The 21919-nt window shown below is 45.3% G+C and overlaps 1 protein-coding gene across 3 annotated transcripts in view; it reads left to right on the top strand.

Annotated features, from left to right (window-relative positions):
• Positions 1-21919, top strand: part of LOC134352790 (meiotic recombination protein REC8 homolog) — a 188157-nt gene that overhangs the window by 153612 nt on the left and 12626 nt on the right. For all 3 annotated transcript variants that reach the window (XM_063060259.1, XM_063060257.1, XM_063060258.1), the window contains exons 12-16: positions 3891-4037; positions 5550-5616; positions 6367-6470; positions 6999-7047; positions 8607-8670. In XM_063060259.1, the coding sequence (XP_062916329.1) occupies positions 3891-4037; positions 5550-5616; positions 6367-6470; positions 6999-7047; positions 8607-8670 (431 nt within the window). The remainder of the gene's footprint in view (positions 1-3890; positions 4038-5549; positions 5617-6366; positions 6471-6998; positions 7048-8606; positions 8671-21919) is intronic.

Genomic DNA, 21919 nt, shown 5'->3' with positions numbered 1-21919 from the left:
CCTCCTCTCCCGTTCACACTGAAATGCATCCTTCCAATTAAATACTGGAAAGACCAATGCTGCCTTCTTTGATCGATGCCCCACTCCTCCCATCCTTTCCCCATCTCAACTCTGTCACCTCTGCTTCTCTCCTAATGGTCCAGGCAATGGAAAGAGGCCATTCGGTTTGTCAATAGATGCCAGCAGTTTGCAAAAGCAGCTTGGCCCATCCGTCCCGTTCCCCAGCTTTCTTTCAAATCCCTGCAAATTCGGGAACCTTCTGTTGTGTGAGGTCAGGTTCACAGCTGGAGATAGAAGAGACTCACTGCTAGTAAGTAGATTAACTATTTATTTACAAGATACAACAGACACTAAACGTTCAGTAAACCCTACAAGCTAAATTCTGTTACAAATACTTATCTAAACTGAGTGCTCAAAGTGGCAGGACGAAACACATACAGGCAGTGGCAAATACTTATCTTATGTGTGTACCCGGACCCTCTTGAGTGCAACACAGCTCCACTGTTTCCATGGCACCACCTGCCCCGGTGACCTGGAGAGAGACTGCACGTTAGATTTAAACTCTACCAGCACAGTGACATCATTTGTTAAATGGCAGGTAGTGAGAGGGGCTCTAGTGCTCCTTACCCAGGCCAATCTCCACCTCCCCTCGGGGAGTGAGAAGGGCTATAGTGTTCCTTACTCTGGCTAATCCTTGCTTCCTATTGGGGAGTGACTTTTGATGAGTGGGAAATTAAACATCCACCGCTCAAATGACACAACACTGTGACAATAACTCCGTAGGCTACTATAACTCTGTGGGCATCCCACTATACTATGCACAATCCATAACACAATAATACCCAGAATTATCAGCCCACCAGTTACTACCCAGTGTATTACAGTAGCCCACCAGCCGCACAATGCTCCAAAAGACCACTAACCTCGTCCCAGGATAGAGTAGTTATGGAGCTGGTCCCCTGCTGTCCTGATCTTACTGACTGACTGCTGGAGATGATCAGCCAGGTGAATAATGTTCCCACACTCGTTGGAGATACAGGAACAGCAGTCCTGACCAATCACACCACAGGTATCACCTATATCTGCAAGCAGGTAGTCCAAGGCCATCGAATTTTGCAAGGCCACCATCCGAATGGCCATCATCTCAGCTGATACTCTGGTCAGCATTTGCTCTGTATGTTTGAACACTGTGGCTATCTTGTTGGCCAGCAGCTCCATCACAGAGTCTATGATTATCAGTTTCCAGAATAGCCTGGCCATACCATACAGGGAAAAGGCTATCATCCAGAACCTTTCTGCCTCTTTGGTACAGCCGTTACTGTACTGACCCTTATGGGTAGGTGTTTATGGCAGTGTGTGCACGGTAACACATACTCCGGATAGCAGCAGCTGTACCATCTCTCAGAGCGTCACGGGTAGGCCCGGGCGTCGCATTTTCAGTACGTACCATTTAGCCTCCAGGGAGTGCCCACCTTCACGGCACCACTCAGTGTTAACACAGTCATCCCAACATACTGCTCCTGCTCACACTCGCTGTGCCCCACTGACTGGTTGGACCTGTGCTCATCGTACTGCCTGCACCAACACTCCTTCCCCTCCCCTGTTGGCAGAGGGATTACTCTCCAAGTTGGCAACTTGGAATTAGACAAATCATAAGTAGCGTAGCAGTTAGCATGATGTTAGTATCACTCAGGGCATCAAGAGTCAATTCCGGCGTCCTCTGTAGGGAGTCTCTTTACAGCATCCCTGTAAAACCCATCATGGGTTTTCTCTGGGTTCTCCCAAAGTCCAAAGACATACCGGATAGGTTAATTGGTCATCATAACTTGTCCCATGATTAGGTTAGGATTAAATCGAGGTTGTCGGGAATTTCTGAGGGTTGTGGCTTGAAGGGACTATTCTCCGAATAAATTTAGAAAACTGTAAATAAAATAGAGCGTTAGCCCTCCACTTACTGCACGGAGGTTGCTGAGACTCCATTCTTTAAGGCCATTCCCATACTATGGGGCGAGGTTGGCTGGAATGGACTACTCTCTGCTTTCCCCAAAACTGAATTCCAAAACCTGAGAAGTCAGACAGGTTCCTCCAACAATCCTGTTCTTTGTTAAAAGCTATCTGTGTCAGTGGCACCGCTTCTGCAGTGTGGGATGGTGCCCTTATGCAAACCCGTGCATTAGGGTTTGAAGTGGTTCACATACTTGTACACCATCCCGAGGAATCTACTGTAGGATCTCACACCGACCACCAGCATCGCCTCTGTCAGCATCCATCACTTTGTCATTCTGTAACACAGGGAGACACAAACTCACTTCCTCCTGGTTAGTCACTGGGTACTTTGACAGACTATCCCCTTTTACCCCAGTAACACTATCACATATATTTCCCGGACCACGCACCACAATCTCCCTGCGCCATGGTAGCCCTGTAGGTGCTGCACCAAGCCTTCCCTGACACCTTCTCCAATTCCATCCCTTCCACCCCTTCCACTTTTAGAGGATCTGACAGTGCCAAGTGCTGGGACAAGAGGGGCCCTCCCTGGCCTGCTGGCCAAGAGTTCAAGTTGTCCACCGCCTGCAGCAGCAGCACACTCAGCCACCCCTGAAAGATGTGGGTGGGGGTCAGTAACTTCATCTACTGTTCATACACTCAATCAGCCCTGCTACCTGTGGGTAGTATGGGATGTGGAACAGCCACAGAATGCCAGACTCTCCTGGACTGTGGCCCCGAGTGGGGTGCTACCCAGCACCTGACACTTGCTGCCGCTGAAGATTCTACAAGTGTCTTCGGCAGAACCTCCAGCCAGGAATATAGGGAGTCCGCAGAAGAATGTGAGGAATCCTGCAGAGGGCAGAAGGAGCCCTCATCATGGGGAGCGCTCGGAGAATGACCTTCTCCCTCCACGTAGCATTGAGGGTGGGAGTGGGAACCCAGCTCTGAGCAACACCAAAAACATTTCCTTACAGGTCACGTGGAGCCCTCCACCCCCAGACTGCTTGTCCCAACTACGGGGAAATTCCTCCTTGTCCTCGAATTCCTCCAAGAATCTGATGGCAGCGTCTACACTGTTGCTGCTCCCAATAAGGACAGCACTGTTCCCCTTAGACTGTGAGTTGCTGCTTTAACTAAAAACCCTACCATGGTCAAGGTTAGCCAATGATTCCACCCCGCCCCCCATGGGCTGTTGCTGTCTTGATCGATCTCTATGATCAGGGGCCACTGGTGAAGGGCTCTGGTCCTTTCCTCCACTGTGCTCCACTCCTTGAGGCTGCAAATCCCACTCAAAGAGTGAAAGATACCTGACCTTAACTGCCATTCTCTCTGCCCCATAGTGATTCTTAACCCCTGTGGGAAGCAAGTGGCACTCGCAAGGCACTGGTGATTGTTGTAACAACAGACCCCCCCCGCACCCACCCACCGTTCCTGGCTGCCCATCTCCCTGTTGGAAAAACCTCCAGTACTCCCCGAATTCCAGATCCCCTGCAACCACATGGACAGAGGCTTTCCTGGTTTGTGCGGTACCGGCCTCCCAGCTTTGCCAGTTCCTCAGCAGAGAACTTCCTAATGGTAATGGTCTCAATCAGACATACTGTGTTATCCTCCCCAAGTCTCCCTCCCCCAGCCTGCTGGTCTTCCTCACCCTGTTCCATGGAGGCTAGAGAAGCTATGGGCCAGTGATCCCCCTTGGAGGGTCTGGGACTGTGTGGCCACGTGTCTGGTATGGGTGCTCACTCAGGGGGATCCCCAAGACTCTCTACCCCATCCTCACTAATCTAACAAAATGCCCCCATCCACGTGTCGGGGTCACCTCCCCTCAACATCGGGGCTTAATGGGGTTCAGTTGCCTGTTAGTTCTGTGAGTAGCCTCTAACATGTCTTATCACCTGCTTCAGCTGGTCTTGCCTGAGATCTATGAGCTTCCACCAGTGATACCAAAACGCAGAAGGCGAAGGGAGCAATTTATTGACACAACCATCCAGATACCACGAGAGGAGATGCAGGAGCAGATCCAGAGGGTTGATGTCCACTGTGTCCCATTTGTGAGTAAACGTGCCTGACATCGTGGCGGCAATAGATTGTGGAATGGTTCCACAGGTCTGAAAATTTGCAAAGGTCACTCCACTCTTTCAAGATGGAAGGAGGCAAATACAGGAAATTATTGGCTGTTAGCCTGACTTCAGTGGTTGGGAAGGTGTTGGAATCCATTATTAACGATGAGGTTTTGGGGCACTTGGATGCATATGATAAAATAGACCAAAGTCAGCATGGTTTCCTTAAGTGAAAATTTTGTCTGACAAATCTGTTGGAATTCTTTGTGAAAATAACAGGCAGGATAGACAAAGAAGAGGTAGTGGATGTTTACTCGGATTTTCAGAAGGCCTTTGACAAGGTACCACATGTGAGGCTGCTAAGCAAGATAAGAGCTCGTAGTCTTACAGGGAAAAACCAGCATGGAGAGAAGATGAACTGATTGGCAGGAGGCAAAGAATGGGAACAGATGGGGCCTTGGTGGTGTTCCACTTGGGTGGGTGTTGGGACCATTTCTTTTCACAGTTTATGAAGATGAGTTCAATGTTGAGCTACAATGTGTCCAAAGAGAAGATGAGGGTGTGTCCCACAAGCTCATGTTGGACCTCAATGCAGGAGCAGACCGGGGTTGGGTGGACAATTAAAGTGACAAGTCGCCGGGAGCACAAAGCAGCTGATCTACTCCAGTGAGGGTGAGGCTGCATTAGAGCACCATATGTACTGGGTGGATGGGAAGAAGTGCCACTAACCTTGGGAGGGCTGGCTGTCTCTCTGGATGGTGAGGAGGATTGAGGTTTAAGGACAGGCATGGTTGAGTGGGGTAAGTTCTGTAAGATGCAGAAGGGTGGGTACGGACAGAAGAGCAGACCAGGGGATCATGAGAGAGTGCTGCCTTTGCAATACTGAGGGGTGGACAGGTGAGAGGATGGGGTGTCTTGGGCTGGAATTTTGTTGGAACATTGTTTAATGCAGAGTGTGTTGAGGTGGGGCATAAGGACCAGAAGTGAGGGTTAGTAGGTGAAAACAGACTTGGGCGCATGAGTGAGATGCATTCGGGGCTCCATGGCAGAGGGGAATTACAGATCAGGAGGCATTTCAGAAAGTCACCCATTTCATCTGGTCTTACCCTGTTGCATATATCCCCTTTGGCTTACCCATCCTTTGCAACTTCACACTGACCGGTTTTCCTCTCCTCTCTGTATTAGAGGAGGGGTCTCAGCCCCAAATGGTATCTCCACCTCATCTTCCACAGATGCTGTCTGACCTGCTCAGCATCTCCGACTTTTCTGCCATAGTTCCTTCAGCATTGCTGGGCCCAGGTCTCAGTGCTCCCTCTACTAACCTCCCATACCCCCCCCCCACCCCGTGGGGTCACTTCCCCAGAGGGGCTACGGCAGTGTGTCGGGTGAGAAGGGGCAGTCAAGGATGGTGAATGAATCCATGGGTTTGAGTGCCGGCTTAGTGATTTTCTCAGAACAACACACGACGGGATTGCTTCCACTGATGTAACCAATCTCTTTCAGCACCCCATCGAGCTTTCACGCCAGCGGAAGGTCCCGCCTGCGAGTCTGTTCCAGAACCCAGCCTATGGTGAGCATCGTCACCACCTCCTTCAGTAACACCGACACCACCTGATACGAGGCTGGGTTCCCATCCACACGTGAACCATCTCCCAATCTGTGGGCCATGGCAAACAGACTCCCTGCCCCCCCCCGCCCCCACCTGCCACTCAGAGAGAGTACATGCTCTGAGATTCCCTAATCACATCTGACAGTTAAACCAGACACAGGAAATCCTGATCACATCTGACAGTTAAACCAGACACAGGAAATCCCGGCAGACACCACACCCCCACTCAACCCCCAGCCACATCACCCCCTGCCCGTCCACATCAGCCCCTGCCCGTCCATATCACCCCTACCCTATCTACACACACCTCTATCCAGCCACAACCTTCCTCCATCCACATCAACACCCCTATCAACACAAACCATCCCCATCCACACACACCCTTACCCTGTCCACAAACCACCTGTCCTCACACACCCTCCATCCACAGACTACTCTCCCTCCCACACAACCGCCCATCAGTTCACACACCCCTTCCCATCTACACATCTACCGTAACCTCTCCCAAACTCTTCCCTCCAGTTCCCAAACCTCACTCTGCCTCCCCTTTTCTGAAGGGGCTCCCATTTTCCCGAGCCTGCGGTTGAGTGGGATATTCATTGCTGTCTGACCCCAGCCTGTCCCCAGTGCTGCATCTCTGCACTCAGCTCGCAGCCCAGTTGATCCTCCCCACCTCTCTCACAGACGCCTATTCACTCTTGTTATCTGCAGAGCCATGGACGGCCCCTGCGCTGCGACAGCTGTGGACGAGGTGTGCCAGGACTGAGCCGGTGGACTACGGTGCCAGGCGCAGGCTGGAGGCTCTCGAGATGGAGGTGAGGATCTGTCCAAGTGAGGAACGTGAGGAGACGGCTTGGCCCCTCCACATCCTGCTCCCCCCACCATGCAAGGTCGCAGTCCACTTGACTGTGACGCCCCCAGAAAACATTCACCTTCTCTCTTACACACACAGCAGCAAACATGGCCTCTCGAGTTTCCCCTGCTGTTCAATACCATCGTGGCTGACTTGTCCCTGCCCTCGTCTCCTCTGCACCAGAGCACCTCAACCCAAGAGGGAGAGAGAGAAGGACCCAAGTTGCTGGAAATGTGGGTCATCATCAGTGCCAGCTGGCATGCCATCCTCCAATATTCCGCATTATATTTTATCCTCACCCTTTCACCTCTCTCATCTATATCCTCCCGGAGCCTGGCAGGTAGTGTTACATCACTGAAAAACCCTCGGATGGCATGGACATGCAGGCTGAAGCCAAATGATTTTCCTCACCTCCCAACAAAACCCCACCCCACCCTACGCATCCACATCCCTTGTCCATTCTCTAACCACACGTTTCCTTTCATTTCAGGTTCTCCGAGAGACCCTGGAGCCAAGCATACCTCAGCTAACTTTGACAGGTATGTGTTGCTGTGGGGAGACCCAGTCCCAGTACCTGAAGAGCACTGAGCTCATGTTACATGCTGAATGCAACTCATGGTTCCCTGCTGTCACATCTCAAGGCTCCAGATTACTTGTAGACCATAAGACATAGGAGCAGAATTAGGCCATTCAGCCCATTGAGTTTGCTCTGCCATTCCATCATGATTACCCCTCTCAACCGTGTTCTCTTACCTTCTCCTATAACCCTTGACACCCTTACTAATCACAAACCTTTTAAGCTCTGCTTTAAATATACCCAATGACTTGGCCTCCACAGCCATCTGTGGAAATGAATCCCACAGATTCACTTCCTGCTGGCTAAAAGAATTCCTCCTCATCAGGTTCTAAAAGGATGAAGCTGTGCCCTCAGATCTTAGACTCCCCAACTATAGGAAACATCCTCTCCACGTCCACTCTACCTGGGCCTTTCAATATCCATAGGTTCAGTGAGATCAACACCACCCCCCAATTCTTTCAACTCCAGACATTGTATTTGCTTTCCTCACCACTGACTCAAACTGTCAATGAACCTTTATGAAATCTTCCATGAGGACTCCCAGGTCCCTTTACACTTTGATTTCTGAATTTGCTCCGATTTAGTAAATAGACTGTACCTTTATTCCTTCTACCAAAATACGTGACCATACACTTCCCTACATTGCGTTCCATCTACCACTCTTTGCTCTTTCTCCTAATCATTCTTCTTCTACAGCTTCCCTGCTTCCTCAACACTACTTGTCCCTCCACATATTTTTGTATCATCTGCAAACGTGGCCACAAAATCATCGATTCCATCATCCAGATCAGTGACATATTAATGTGAAAAGAAACAGTCCCAACACTGACCCCTGCAAAACACTCGTTAAGCAGCCAACCAGAAAAGGCCCCCTTTATTCCCACTCTTTACCTCCTGCCAGTCAGCCAATGCTCGAACCATCTTTTCTATAGTACTATGGGCTCATATCTTGCTCAGCAGCCTGATGTGCGGCAGCTTGTCAATGGCCTTCTGAAAATCCAGGAAAACAGTATCCACTGACTCCTTTGACTATCCTACTGGTTATTTCCTCAAAAATTTCCAACAGATTTGTCAGGCAAGATTTCCCCTTAAGGAAACCATGCTGACTTTGGCCTATTTTATCATGTGCCTCCAAGTACCCTGAAACCTCATCCTTAATCCTTAAAATACCAATTCAGTACATCTACCATTTCTTTGTCATCCATTACTAACTTTCCAGCAGTCCAATATCCACTCTTGCCTCTTCATTACTCATATATCTGAGAAACCCTTTGGTATCCTCTTTCAATTATTGACTTGCTTGCCTTCACATTTCATCTTTTTTCTTTTTGCTTTTTCAGTTATCTTCTTTTTGGTTTTGAAAAGCTTCCCAATCCTCTGGCTTCCCGCTAATTTCTGTGATAGGCTAATGGTATGGAGGAATCCCTGCCCCTACGAGTGCGTGGTGGGACGGGTAGAGGAAACGTCGCCGTATCAAACATTGTAGCATGGCTGATCCTGTCTCCCTCCGCTTTCCCTCAGGGTCACTGGAGGAGTCAGAGGCTGAAGTATCCCGGTCCCTAATCAAGTCACCAGAGGAAAGCAGGTAAGTTTGGCGTCGTAGGAACCCAGACTGAGAGATGCGTCAAATCCCCCGGGGATAAAGGGAACATAAGAAGGTAAAAAGCAGAATCATTCAAATACTGTGCTGCTGTCGTACAGGGTGTTGGTGAAATTGATTTTGAAATATTGTGTTTAATTTTGGCCAACCTTCTATGAGGAAAGATGCCATTAAGCTGGAAAGAGTGCAGAGGAGACCTACGGGGACGTTGCCAGGTCTTGGTCTGGGTGATGGAGAGAGGTTGGACAGGCTGGGGCTTTATTCATTGGACCACTGGAGAACGAGGGATGATCTTATAGAGATGTGTAAATTTATGAGGGACATTGTCAGGGTGAATGTGCACGGTCTTTCCCCTAGACTTCCAGAGTCAAGAACCAGAGGGCATAGGTTTAAGGTGAGAGGGGAGAGACTTACTAGGAAGCTGAGGGTCAGCTTTTTCACGCAGATGGTGGACAGTGTATGAACGAGTTGCCACTGGAAGTGGTTGAAGCAGATACATTGACAACATTTAAAAGGTTCTTGGACAGGTACATGGATAGAAAAGTGTTGGATCTGCAGATGAAATAGTCCAAAAGATTCTTTGTAAGGCAAGAATGAGGCTCAAATCTGCTGGTTGCACTCATTTTATCATATGTTCAACATGCTACAGATCAGACAGGGGTCAGCCTGCATTAGCAGGCAAGGCAGAGAAGTAACATAGGATCTGTAGAACGTAAGGGTCTGTAACTGGAATGTAAACGCCTCCGCTCCACCTGCCAAAAGCAGAATTTCCTGGTGGACAACCATTTTAATTCCTATCCCCATTCCCATATGTCAGTCCATGGCCTCCTCATTTGCCACAATGCAGACACTCTCAGGGTGGAGGAGCAACACCTCATATTCTGTCTAGGTAACCTCCAACCTTGATGGCATGAATATTAATTTCTCCATCTCGTAATTTTTACCTCCCCCTTCCTCCTCTCCTATTCCCCACTCTGGCCTCTTACCACTTGTCCTCAACTACCTATCACCTCACCCTGGTCCCCTTCCACCTTCCCTTTCTCCTCTGGTCCCCTCACCTCTCCCATCCGATTCCTTCTTCTCCACCCCTTTAACTTTCCTGCCCACCCGGCTTCAGCTATCACCTTCTAGCTTGTCCTCCTTCCCCTCACCCCGCCCCACCTTTTTATTCTGGCATCCTCCCCTTTCCAGTCGTGACGAAGGACCTCGGCCTGAAACGTTGACTGTTTATTCATTTCCATAGATGCTACCTGACCTGCTGAGTTCCTCCAGCAATTTGTGTGCATTGCTCTGCATTCCCAGCATCTGCAGAATCTCTTTGTGTGCAGGTGAACACAGTTTCCTTTTGTACTGCAAACTGGTTTGTGCTAGTTTAGATGAGTTTAGCAGGTAGTGACTGAATCACATTTTAGCTTTGCAGGCAAGGAAACTACAGAAGTATAGAACCAAATTACTGCAAGTTACTAAAAGTCCACAGACACAGGATTATACAAACACATAAGCAAGTGGAAAGGAAGCTTAAACCAGAAGGAAAAACACAATAAATACAACAGTCTGGACCCAATCCATCAAAAGGCTTGAATCAAACATAAGCAAATTGGATAAACTTACTTTGCAGTTTTGCTCAGCATGGAGGAATTGGCCAAAGGGCCTGTTTCCATGATGTATAAATGGTTTGGAGTTTAAAACCAAGGAAGTTTTATTATGTTTGTACGGGAGGTTGTTGACGTCAAACCTGGAGTATGGTGTACAGTTTTTGTCCCCTATTACAAGGGACATAGTAGCAGTGGGTGCAGTCCAAAGGAGAGTCACCTCGTTAATTCCTGAATCTGAGGGTGGTCCTATATGAAAGGTTAAACAACTTGGGTCTGTCTTTGCAGCATCGAAGAATGAGGGGTGCCCCTTACTGAAACAAGGGGGCAGGACAGGGGAGGTGATGGGATGTTTTCACAAGTGGGAGAGTTGAATGAGAGGACAGAGTTACAAGGTAAGGGGCAGTCTTTCTATGAGGGTGGTTAGAAATTTCTTTATGCAGAGGTAATTGGTTTATATATTGTCACATGTGCCAAGATACAGAATGGGCGAAAAGTCTGTTATGCTTTTATCCATCCGGTGTGAAACAGAAGTACGTTGAGGTAGTGGAAAGAGGAACCCGAAGTGATACAGTTACAGAGAAAGTGCAGGTGGACAAATAAACTGCAAGGGACACTGCCAGGCAGACTGAAAGATCAAGAGTTTATCTTTATTATACAAGAGGGCCATTCAAGAGACTTAGAGTTACAAAATACACATGGACTAAGATGTTAACTGTCCTGTGCTATCACCAGTGGGATCATCAGTTGATCTGCCACCTGTCTTCAGGAGTTTCGGCCCGCTTATGATCAAGACTCCCTCGAGGTGGTGGGCCAGCAGTGCTAAAGCACCACCTCCCACTGGTGAGCTTAAAAACTTGGCATCTGCCTCTATCAGAGTTGTTTGTCACTTCCATCCAACAGATAGGCTACTCTTCAGGTGTCTATGCAACTACTGAAGTGTTTGCAAGATATGTATACACTGTCCGACTAACTGCCCCCCTGGACATACTTGGTCCACACCCATGCTGATCCTTTCTCTGCTGCCTCAGCTACAGCCCTGCTGGTTGACTTGATCTCTCTTATAGTGAAGCCAAGGTCACGCAGCCACTTCTGGAGAGTGAACGCAATAATCCCACGGCAGCCTACTTTGAATGGATAGCATGAGACCTTCCACCCTCTGTCTCTGCACTCTGATCTCAACTCTGCATACTGGGTTAACTTACGCTCATGGGCTTCATCGATGTTGTCTTCCCAGGGGACTGTGAGTTCACCAATAACCACTTCCCTACTGGTGTCAGACCATACGATTATATCTGGACGCAATGTCGTGAAAGCTATTTGCTCCGGAAAACTGCCTTTCCCGTCCAGGTCGGCCTTGACACACCAATCATTGGCTGAAGAAAGTATGCTTGATCGTGAGCCTGTGCTGTACACCCTTGACTTGGAGCCTTCTTTCACAAATGATATGCGATGTTCTGTGCAGCATGGGGCATGAGATAAGTTGTGCTGCAGTACTCTCTGCTCATCACCTTCTGTTACAACTTTGAGAACGTTGTTATGTCTCCAAGTGTACATGCCACTGGAAAGATTGACTCTACATGCACTCAAGATATGTTGAAGTGTTCCCTTCTCGCCACAAGCAGCACACCTGTCTGTCTTATCTTCATACCAGGTGTTGAGGTTGGCAGGTGTTGGGAGCAGATCGTACGCTGCTCTGCATAGAAAAGAAATGCGGAGCGGTTCCATCTGCCACAGAACATTCCAAGATAGATGTCGTTGTTCAACACTTTCCCACAAGGTCCAAGCCCCTTGTTTCGCCAGGCCCTGTTTTAGTTAATCTCTTCTCCTCTTCTACCTCTCATATTTCCTGCGTTACAAGCTCACGGCACTCCTTACCTGTAGAAGATGACCACCACTTGTGGGTTGTCCACCCAAGTCCCTGGCGGCCCAGCTGGATAGCCCCAACCATCTCCTTGTGCTTCAATCTAGACTCTGCCTCATCAACTACTACATGGGCTGACCACTTCCTGCCTGATCTCACATCTGGCTGGGTGTTCTTGATGACAGGGTCTCTTGAGTCTCGAAGCATCAAGAATTATCTTACCTTGGCAACCTTGACCTCCTCAACAAGGGATTGCACTGGGATGGTAAGCTTTGTCTGGCTACTGTGGATTGCAACATTGGTGAGGCTGCTCGGTACTCCAAGCCACTTCACATACTTGTTGATCTTCTGTTCCATTGCCTCAACATGGGACATTGCCACTTCATAGACAGTTAGTGGCCACATTATCCGTGGCATCAGTCCGTACTGCAAGCACCACAACTTCAACTTCCCAGGCAAGCCACACTTGTCAACAGACATCAGACCTCTGCTGATCTGTTCTCCTGTCTCTTGAACCCTCTTGGTGTCTCTCAGCTCCTCTGTGTACCATCGCCCGAGGCTCTTAACTAGTTGGTCCTGAATGGATGGAAACTCCTCTCCACAAAGGGTGAAATGAAAGTCCCAGCTTTCCTCTCCTAAGAACAAGGCTCCTTGACTTCTTGGTCTTGAACTTGTAATAGTGAGATGGAAGCTGTCCTTGAGCCTGCTGTATATGTCTTCTCCTCTGTGGAAAGGGGGAGATGACTGGATGTGGGAGGAAACTTTGATTATGTTGGGTGCTTTCCCACAGTGCAGACGGTGTGCATGGTGGGGAGGCTGGTTTACATCATGGACTGAACTGATGGACTTTGATAACGTTGATTACTTGTCCAAGCTGTAGCCGGAGTGTATGGCGGAGTGAGTCCTCCGAGAGGAATAGAATCAGGTTTATTATCACCGGCGTGTGATGTGAAATTTGTTAACTTAGCAGCAGCATAATCTAGCAGAGACAGAAAAAAATAATAATTTAAAAAAATAAATAAACACATAAATCAATTATGTATATTGAACAGATTATTTTAAATGTGCAAAAACAGAAATACTGTACATTAAAAATGTGAGGCAGTGTTCACGGGTTCAATATCCATTTAGGAATCGGATAGCGGAGGGGAAGAAGCTGTCCCTGAATCACTGAGTGTGTGTCTTCAGGCTTCTGTATCTCCTACTTGTTGGTAACAGTGAGAAAAGAGCATGTCCTGGGTGCAAGAGGTCCTTAATATTGGATGCAGCCTTTCTGAGACACCAGTCCCTAAAGATGTCCTGGGTACTTTGTAGGCTAGTGTCCAAGATGAAGATGACTAGATTTACAACCTTCTGCAGCTTCTTTCAGTCCTGTGCAGTAGCCCCTCCATACCAGACAGTGATGCAGCCTGTCAGAATGCTCTCCACAGTACAACTATAGAAGTTTTTGAGTGTATTTGTTGACATGCCAAATCACTTCAAACACCTAATAAAGTATAGCGACTGTCTTGCCTATATCAATGACTACATCAATATGTTGGGACCAAGTTAGATCCTCAGAGATCTTGACACCCAGGAACTTGAAGCTGCTCACTCTCTCCACTTCTGATCCCTCTATGAGGGTTGGTGTATGTTCCTTCATCTTACCCTTCCTGAAGTCCACAATCAGCTCTTCCATCTTACTGATGGTGAGTGCCAGGTTGTTGCTGCGGCACCTCTCCACTAGTTGGCACATCTCACTCCTGTACCTTGTTGTGGTTTGGACACTTGTGTGCCACAATGGCCCGGAGAGCTGTGTTGGCTGGAGTTAGGGCTTTATGCTTTGGCTCCTGGTAGGGTCACCAATGCCAAACAGGTCAAAGGGTAGAGGCCAAACTAAGAGTGGTCCACTGATCCCCCAGGTTCAGGGGTTAACTCAGGGCTAACAACCCTGACTGGTCAAACAAAATTGTTACAGAAACCGCAATGAAGAATCCTACATCTGAGTGTGACTTGCATGACTGACAGTAGTGAAAACCGAGAGGAAGCTACTGACATGATGAGGGAAGCCCTGAACTTCACCAGAGATGAAGTACCTCCATTGCTGCTCTAAACGCCAGTGGCATTATGGGCAGTGAAACAATCGGTGGGGAGGCCGGATTCTGGGATGGACTGAACTGTGTCCATAATTTTGCAGTCTCTTGTGGACTTGGGCAGGGCAGCTGCCAGACCACGCTATGGTAAAGCTCTGAAATTCTCTCTCCCTGAGGATGGTGGGAACAGGATCATCAGAAATATTTAAAGAGGAGGGAGCAAACGTTTAAATAATAAAGGTATTGAGGTCTTTGGCAAAGTGACCCAGAGGAGGAGTTGAGTTATGGGTAAAATAAGTACATCTGCCTCTCATGCACTTAGGTAGGGGAGACCAGACCAGTACACAACATCTCACCAGGACCCTGCTTTACTGAGACACTGATCCAGGCAGCTAACTTGTGCTTTGTCAGTGGTGGGAAGGTTTTGTGGTGTTGAGAGGTGAGCCTGTCACTACATTCCCCACAGGCAGCACAGTCTGGGGAGTGTGGTCAGCCGGACCAAGTGCTCTCAAGTAAAGTTGTGAAACAGGAACGTGTTCCAGTCTGCTTGTCAAGACAGGAAGGGCAGTCTGGTGGACAGGATGTTGTATGTGTTCAATAACTGAGTCATATTGTAAATACATTGTTTGATTATGCATTCTTTGTTATATTATTCATTATGGGTTATATGTAAGGAGTACGTGAATGGCAAACGTCATCACGTCACCACATCATACGTGACTGCCTCACTAAAACAAAACTAAATACACAAGTACTCCAGGCTCCCCTGTTTTTCTCCCTTTTAGTTTCTGGAGTTAAAAACTATGACAGATGTGTGTTCCACTTTGTGTCAGCCAGTAAGTGTAATCTTAATCTTGTGAACAGAAACTGTGGGCTGATGGACAGGAAGAGGGGTTCAGGGAGAGCTAACAAGGTAGATTTGGAATTGGCTCCATAATGGAATTCACAGGATAATGGTGGAAGGTCGATTCTCCAACTGGAGGCGTGTGATTAGTGGGGTGCCCCAGGTGTAGGTGCTGGGACCTCTGTTATTCATTATTAATATAACTGATCTAGATGTGAACATACTTGGTACAGTTGAAGTCAGAAGTTTACATACACCTTAGCCAAATACTTTTTTTTTAAATTTTATTTTTATTTGGATAAGGAATTCACAATTATCATGTACTTTTTTCACACATATAATCTTTTCCATTTTTTTATATGTATAAAACTACAATTATTTATACATTCTTAAGTACACATTGAGATGATATAAAAGGAAAATAAACATTTAAATAGATAATTATGTACTGTGGTAAATCTAACCTATTAGGCTAAGTAATGAAATTAGTTGTTAAGAAAAATGGTAATAATAGTTTCCATACAACCCTTCTGGACCATTTCCACTGGTCCAAAATGTTGCATACAAGCCTATATACCAACCATTGTAGGTGTTTATATCCCAATTTGTTCGTGCTTGTTCCTGCCCGCAGACATAATTATCCAATCCCTATGTACTTATTTACTTAATTTTTTTCATTTTTTTTTTATCCCTTTCCCAAATCTTTCCCTTTACTTGTGTTAATTCTCTATTTTCCAAAAAAAAACAAACATTTAGACTAGGAGTGCTTACGTTAGCAATATTACTGTGTTGATGAGAAGAGCAATATAAATCATTAGGAGAGTCATCTAAAGTCTGCTCGCATTGGGGTTATATATTCAATCCATTTATTCCAGATTTGATCAAATGTTTCTTTTTGAGTTCTCAGGGAGTAAGTCAACTTTTCCATTTTAAGTATTTCCAAGATAATTTCGTACCAATCTTCTAATGTAGGTGGTATTGGATTTAGCCATTTTCTAGTGATTGATTTCTTACTTGCCGCTAAGAGGGCCTGCAGCAACTTTATATCTTCCTTCTGTTCAAGGAACAATACATGCCCCAAATAGAGCGTCTCAAAGTTCAGAGGTATCTGGGACCTAAGTACCTTAACTAATGTTCTATGAATACTTTCCCAAAATAGACTTAATTTAGGGCAATCCCAGAAAATATGAAAATGATTTGCCTCCTTGGAGCCGCACCTTCTCCAACACATCACATTTGTATCTTTATATTTTTCCTGATATGGGGTCTTGAAGTATCTTATAATGTTTTTCCAACAATGTTCTCTCCAAGTCAAAGAATTAGTCGAGGACCATTGAAAGCTGCAGATTTTCCCCCAAGCCTCCTCTGAAAGTACCAACCCCGCTTCTTTCTCCCACTTCTCTTTAATATACAGTGTATTTACATTTTTAGCATGGGAGAGTGCATTATATAGGCGAGAAACTGATTTACTAGGTATTGAACTGCAAGCCGAATTCAGAATCTTGAAAAATTCTAATTCTACTGTTGATAGGTCTGTATATCTACAACTCTGGTCAACATAGTTTCGTATTTGAAGGTACCTAAAAAAGTCATTATGTTCTAGGCCATGTTTGTCCTGCAGGATTTGGAAACTTTGTAATACTCTTTTATCTATAAATGAGAGGTAGGTTGTAAGACCTTTCTTTATCCATAGCTCAAATCTTTTATCTCCTCTGTTGGGAAGGAATTCGGTATCATATGCACACCATCTAAAGAGTTTTAGCATGTTATTAATTCCACATGAATTAACCACCTTCTGCCATACTTTTAATGTAAGATTTATCCAAGCATTATTAAATTTTTCCAACTGGGCCATCAATCCTTTGTCAGCTATTGAGGCCTGAAGAGGAAAACTGTCAACTAATCCAAATTCTATTTCCTTCCATCTAGCCTTATATTCCCTATTACACCAATATAACAGAGGGGTTATCTGTGAGGCATAAAAATAATTTCTCAGGCAAGGAAGAACCATACCTCCTCCTTCCTTCCCTAACTGTAAGGTGTTATATCGAATTCTAGGTTTCCTTCCTTGCCAAATGAAGCGGGAAATCCATTTGTCCCATTCCCTGAATTGATTATCATCCACCTCCCCTGGTAAAGTACGGAAAAGATATAATAACCGAGGAAGAATATTCATTTTTACAGTATTTATCCTTGAATTTAAACTTAAAAAGGGGATAAGATTCCATCTATGCATATCTGCTTTTATCTCTGAGATTAATGGCCCATAATTTACCTGTGACAGTGTTGAAAGATCTTTCGGCAGGGTTATTCCTAAATATTTTAATGATTTAGCTTCCCACTTAAGATCGTATGTATCCTGCAATTTTTTGGATGGTGTATAATTTAGGGACATAACCTGCGTTTTCTTTACATTTATTTTATAACCTGATATTTTCCCAAAGTCATCCAACAGTGTAAACAATCCTATAAATGATTTTTCTGGTTCACTCAGATAGACCAAAACATCATCTGCGAATAACGCCACTTTCTGTTCAATCCCTGCCACCTTGATACCTTTTACGATTTCGCTCTGTCTTATTAATTGGGCAAGTGGTTCAATATATAGCGCAAAAAGGAGAGGAGAAATTGGGCATCCCTGTCTAGTGCCTCTCTCTAAAATGAAGGAGTCAGAGAGGTCCCCATTTATCTTAATTCGGGCTGTAGGGCTGTCATATAGAGTCTGAATTACTTTAATAAACCTTTCTTGAAAGCCGAATCTTCCTAACACTCTGTATAGGAATGCCCAACTAACCGAATCAAAAGCTTTCTCAGCGTCCAATCCTACTACCATTGTCTCTGTCTCGTTCTTATTAACCTGTTCTAATATGTGCAGAGTTCTCCTTATGTTGTCCTGTGTTTGTCTTTGTTGAATAAATCCAGTCTGGTCTAAATGGATTAGGCCAGGTAAAAGCTTTTCCAATCTGCGCGCTAATATAGATGTAAATAGTTTGTAATCTAAATTAAGAACACTAATTGGCCGATAATTGCCACATTCTAGTTTATCTTTACCCTCTTTAGGAATAACTGAAATAATCGCTTCTCTCCAGGAAGGTGGAGTTTCTCCTCTCTGCAAGATCCAATTAAAGGTGTTAAGTAGTAATGGGGTTAACTGTGTCTTCAGGGACTTGTACCACTCTGAGGTAAACCCATCAGAACCCGGGGACTTTCCAGCCTTTAACCTAGAGATGGCCACGTTCAGTTCTTTGACAGTTACTGGTTCTAATAAACTTTCATTTTGTAAATCTGTAAGTTTAGGTAGATCTAAAAAATTCAATACACTGTCTATATAGGGCTCATTGGGGGCCCGGGGTTGGGAGTACAGCTCTCGATAATATGTTTCAAAACTCTCTTGAATTTTCCCTATTGTACTGTCCACAAGCTTTGTCTTTGGATTCTTTATTTTATGAATTGTATTGTCTGCTTGTTGTTTTCGTAATTTATATGCTAATAATCTAGCTGATTTACCTCCTACTTCATAATTCTTTTGTCTCAGGTAAAGAAAATTTCTTTGAGTTTCCAACGTATAAATATCATCAATTTCACTTTGCAATTTCCTAATTTCCTGTTTTCGATTTGAATTACTTTTGTTGCTATCTCCAACTTGAAGTTGTTTTAATTTTCCTTGAAGGTCTGCTAATTTTTGTGCATTGATTTTTTTCATGTGAGTAGTAATGGAAATAATTTTCCCTCTCAGTACAGCTTTCAATGTATCCCATAAAATCACTGGTGATGTTTCTCCCGTGTCGTTAAGGTCTAGATATTCTTTGATTTCTCCCCTTAATCTCTCCATTACTTTCGGGTTATTGAGTATATGTGAGTTTAGCCTCCATAGTGTTTTCCTCATTTTCCTTTCCAGGATTAGAGACATAGAGACTGGGCTATGATCCGACAGATCAATTGTTGCAATATTACAGTTTTTTATCCTGAGTCTATCTGTATTAAAGATAAAGAAATAGTCTATCCTTGAATAGGCTGAATGAGGGAAAGAGTAATATGTATAATCTTTACTAGTAGGGTGTAATTCCCTCCAGACATCTATAATTCCCAACTCCTCCATCAATGAATTCACTTTCCGAGTCAGAGGTTTATTCTGAGTAACTATTCTTGAAGAATCTAATATAGGATTTAATCTAATATTAAAATCCCCTCCACAAATTACTACCCCTCGAGAACTGACCATTAGGTCAAAAATGTGTCTATAAAATGACCATTCACTACCTGGAGGAGCATAAACATTCAGCAATGAGCCAAATACATTTAAACTCAGTTTTTCACAATTCCTGACATTTAGTCCTAGAAAACATTCCCTGTCTTAGGTTAGTTAGGATCACTATTTTAAGAATGTGAAATGTCAGAATAATAGTAGAGAGAATGATTTATTTCAGCTTTTATTTCTTTCATCACTTTCCCAGTGGGTCAGAATACAAACCAAATACTTTGTTAGTATTTGGTAGCATTGCCTTTAATTTGTTTAACTTGGGTCAAGCGTTTTGGGTGGCCCTCCACAAGCTTCTCACAGTAAGTTGCTGGAGTTTTGTTCCATTCCCCCAGACAGAACTGGTGTAACTGGGTCAGGTTTGTAGGTCTCCTTGCTCGCACATGCTTTTTCAGTTCTGCCCAAATTTTCTATCGGACTGAGGTCAGAAAATGATGTCAAGTTTGGTTCATCCTTGTGAGCAATTTCTAAATGCCTGAAGTTACCACATTCACCTGTACAAACAATAGTATGCAAGTATAAACAACATGGGACCATGCAGCCATCATACCGCTCGGGAGGGAGACGCATTCTGTCTCCTAGAGATGAACGTACTTTGGCAGGATAAGTGCAAATCAATCCCAGGACAACAGCAAAGGACCTTGTGAAGATGCTGGAGGAAACAGGTAGACAAGTATCTATATCCACAGTAAAACGAGTCCTATATCGACATAAACTGAAAGGCTGCTCAGCAAGGAAGAAGCCACTGCTCCAAAACCGCCATAAAAAAGCCAGACTACAGTTTGCAAGTGCACATGGGGACAAAGATCTTACTTTTTGGAGAAATGTCCTCTGGTCTGATGAAACAAGAATTGAACTGTTTGGCCATAATGACCATCGTTATGTTTGGAGGAAGAAGGGTGAGGCTTGCAAGCCTAAGAACACCATCCCAACCGTGAAGCATGGGGGTGGCAGCATCATGTTGTAGGGGTGCTTTGCTGCAGGAGGGACTGGTGCACTTCACAAAATAGATGGCATCATGAGGAAGGAAAATTATTTGGATATATTGAAGCAACACCTCAAGACATCAGCCAGGAAGTTAAAGCTTGGTCGCAAATGGGTCTTCCAAATGGATAGTGACCCCAAGCATACCTCCAAAGTTGTGGCAAAATTGCTTAAGGACAACAAAGTCAAGATATTGGAGTGGCCATCACAAAGCCCTGACCTCAATCCGATAGAAAATTTGTGGGCAGAACTGAAAAAGCATGTGCGAGCAAGGAGGCCTACAAACCTGACTCAGTTACACCAGTTCTGTCTGGAGGAATGGAACAAAATTCCAGCAACTTACTGTGAGAAGCTTGTGGAAGGCTACCCAAAATGTTTGACCCAAGTTAAACAATTTAAAGGCAATGCTACCAAATACTGACAAAGTGTATGTAAACTTCTGACCCACTGGGAAAGTGATGAAAGAAATAAAAGCTGAAATAAATCAATCTCTCTACTGTTATTCTGACATTTCACATTCTTAAAATAAAGTAGTGATCCTAACTGACCTATGACAGGGAATGTTTTCTAGGATTAAATGTCAGGAATTGTGAAAAACTGAGTTTAAATGTATTTGGCTAAGGTGTATGTAAACTTCTGACGTCAACTGTATGACCAGCAACACTGCTGTTGTTACTAAATTAGAGGGTCTTGTTGATAATAAATTTAGGTTCAATGAATTACAAAGACATCTTGATCAGTTAGGGAGATGGGTGAGGAATGGGAAATGGTTTTCAACTTAGAAAGCATCTTGGTAGCCAAGCGGGTAGCACAAAGTTTTACAGTACAGGCAACCCAGGTTCAATTCCTATGACTGTCTGCAAGGTGTTTGTGCATTCTCCCAGTGACTGTGTGGATTTCCTCCAGGTGTTCCGGCTGCACAAGTAGACAGAGTAGTGAAAGCAGCTTTTAGCATGCTGGCCTTCATCAGTCAGGGCATCGAGTTCAGCAGGAGGGATGTGATGTTGCAGTTCTACAGGTCATTGTTCAGACCTCACTTGGAGTAGAGTGTACAGTGTTGGTCACCCTGTAATAGGGAAACCACTGTCAAGCTGCAGAGGGTGCAGAAGAGATTCACAAGGCTGGTACCCGGACTAGAGAGCTGAGTTACAGGGAGAGGTCAGTCACGCTGGAGTGTAGGAGAATAAGGAGTGACCTCTTGGAGGTTTATAAAGTCATGAGTGTTTCATAGACTTTTCCCCAGATTTGGCGAGTCTAATATTAAAGGGTAGAGATACAAGAGAAGAGGGAGAGATTTAAAAGAGACCTGAGAGGTAAATTCTGTGCACAGGGGGCAGTGAGTACCTGGAATGAGCTGCCAGAGGAAATGTTCGAGGTGGGTACAATTGTAACATTTAAAACTCTGTTGGATGGGTACATGGAGGGAAGGGTTTGGAAGGTTAGTGACTGACCATGGGCAACTGGGACTAGCAGGAATGATGCTCCCTATGGTGGTCAGTATGGATCAGTTGGGCTGAAGGGCCTGTTCCTGTGCCGTATTACTCTGTGACTCCATGAAGACAATGAGCTGGCGGGACTCAGCAGGTCAGCTAGTGTCTCTGGAGGGAAATGGAGACTCGA

Source organism: Mobula hypostoma, chromosome 10 (genome assembly GCF_963921235.1).
Source record: "Mobula hypostoma chromosome 10, sMobHyp1.1, whole genome shotgun sequence".
Lineage (NCBI taxonomy): Eukaryota > Metazoa > Chordata > Chondrichthyes > Myliobatiformes > Myliobatidae > Mobula > Mobula hypostoma.
This window is presented reverse-complemented; position numbering and strand designations above follow the sequence as displayed.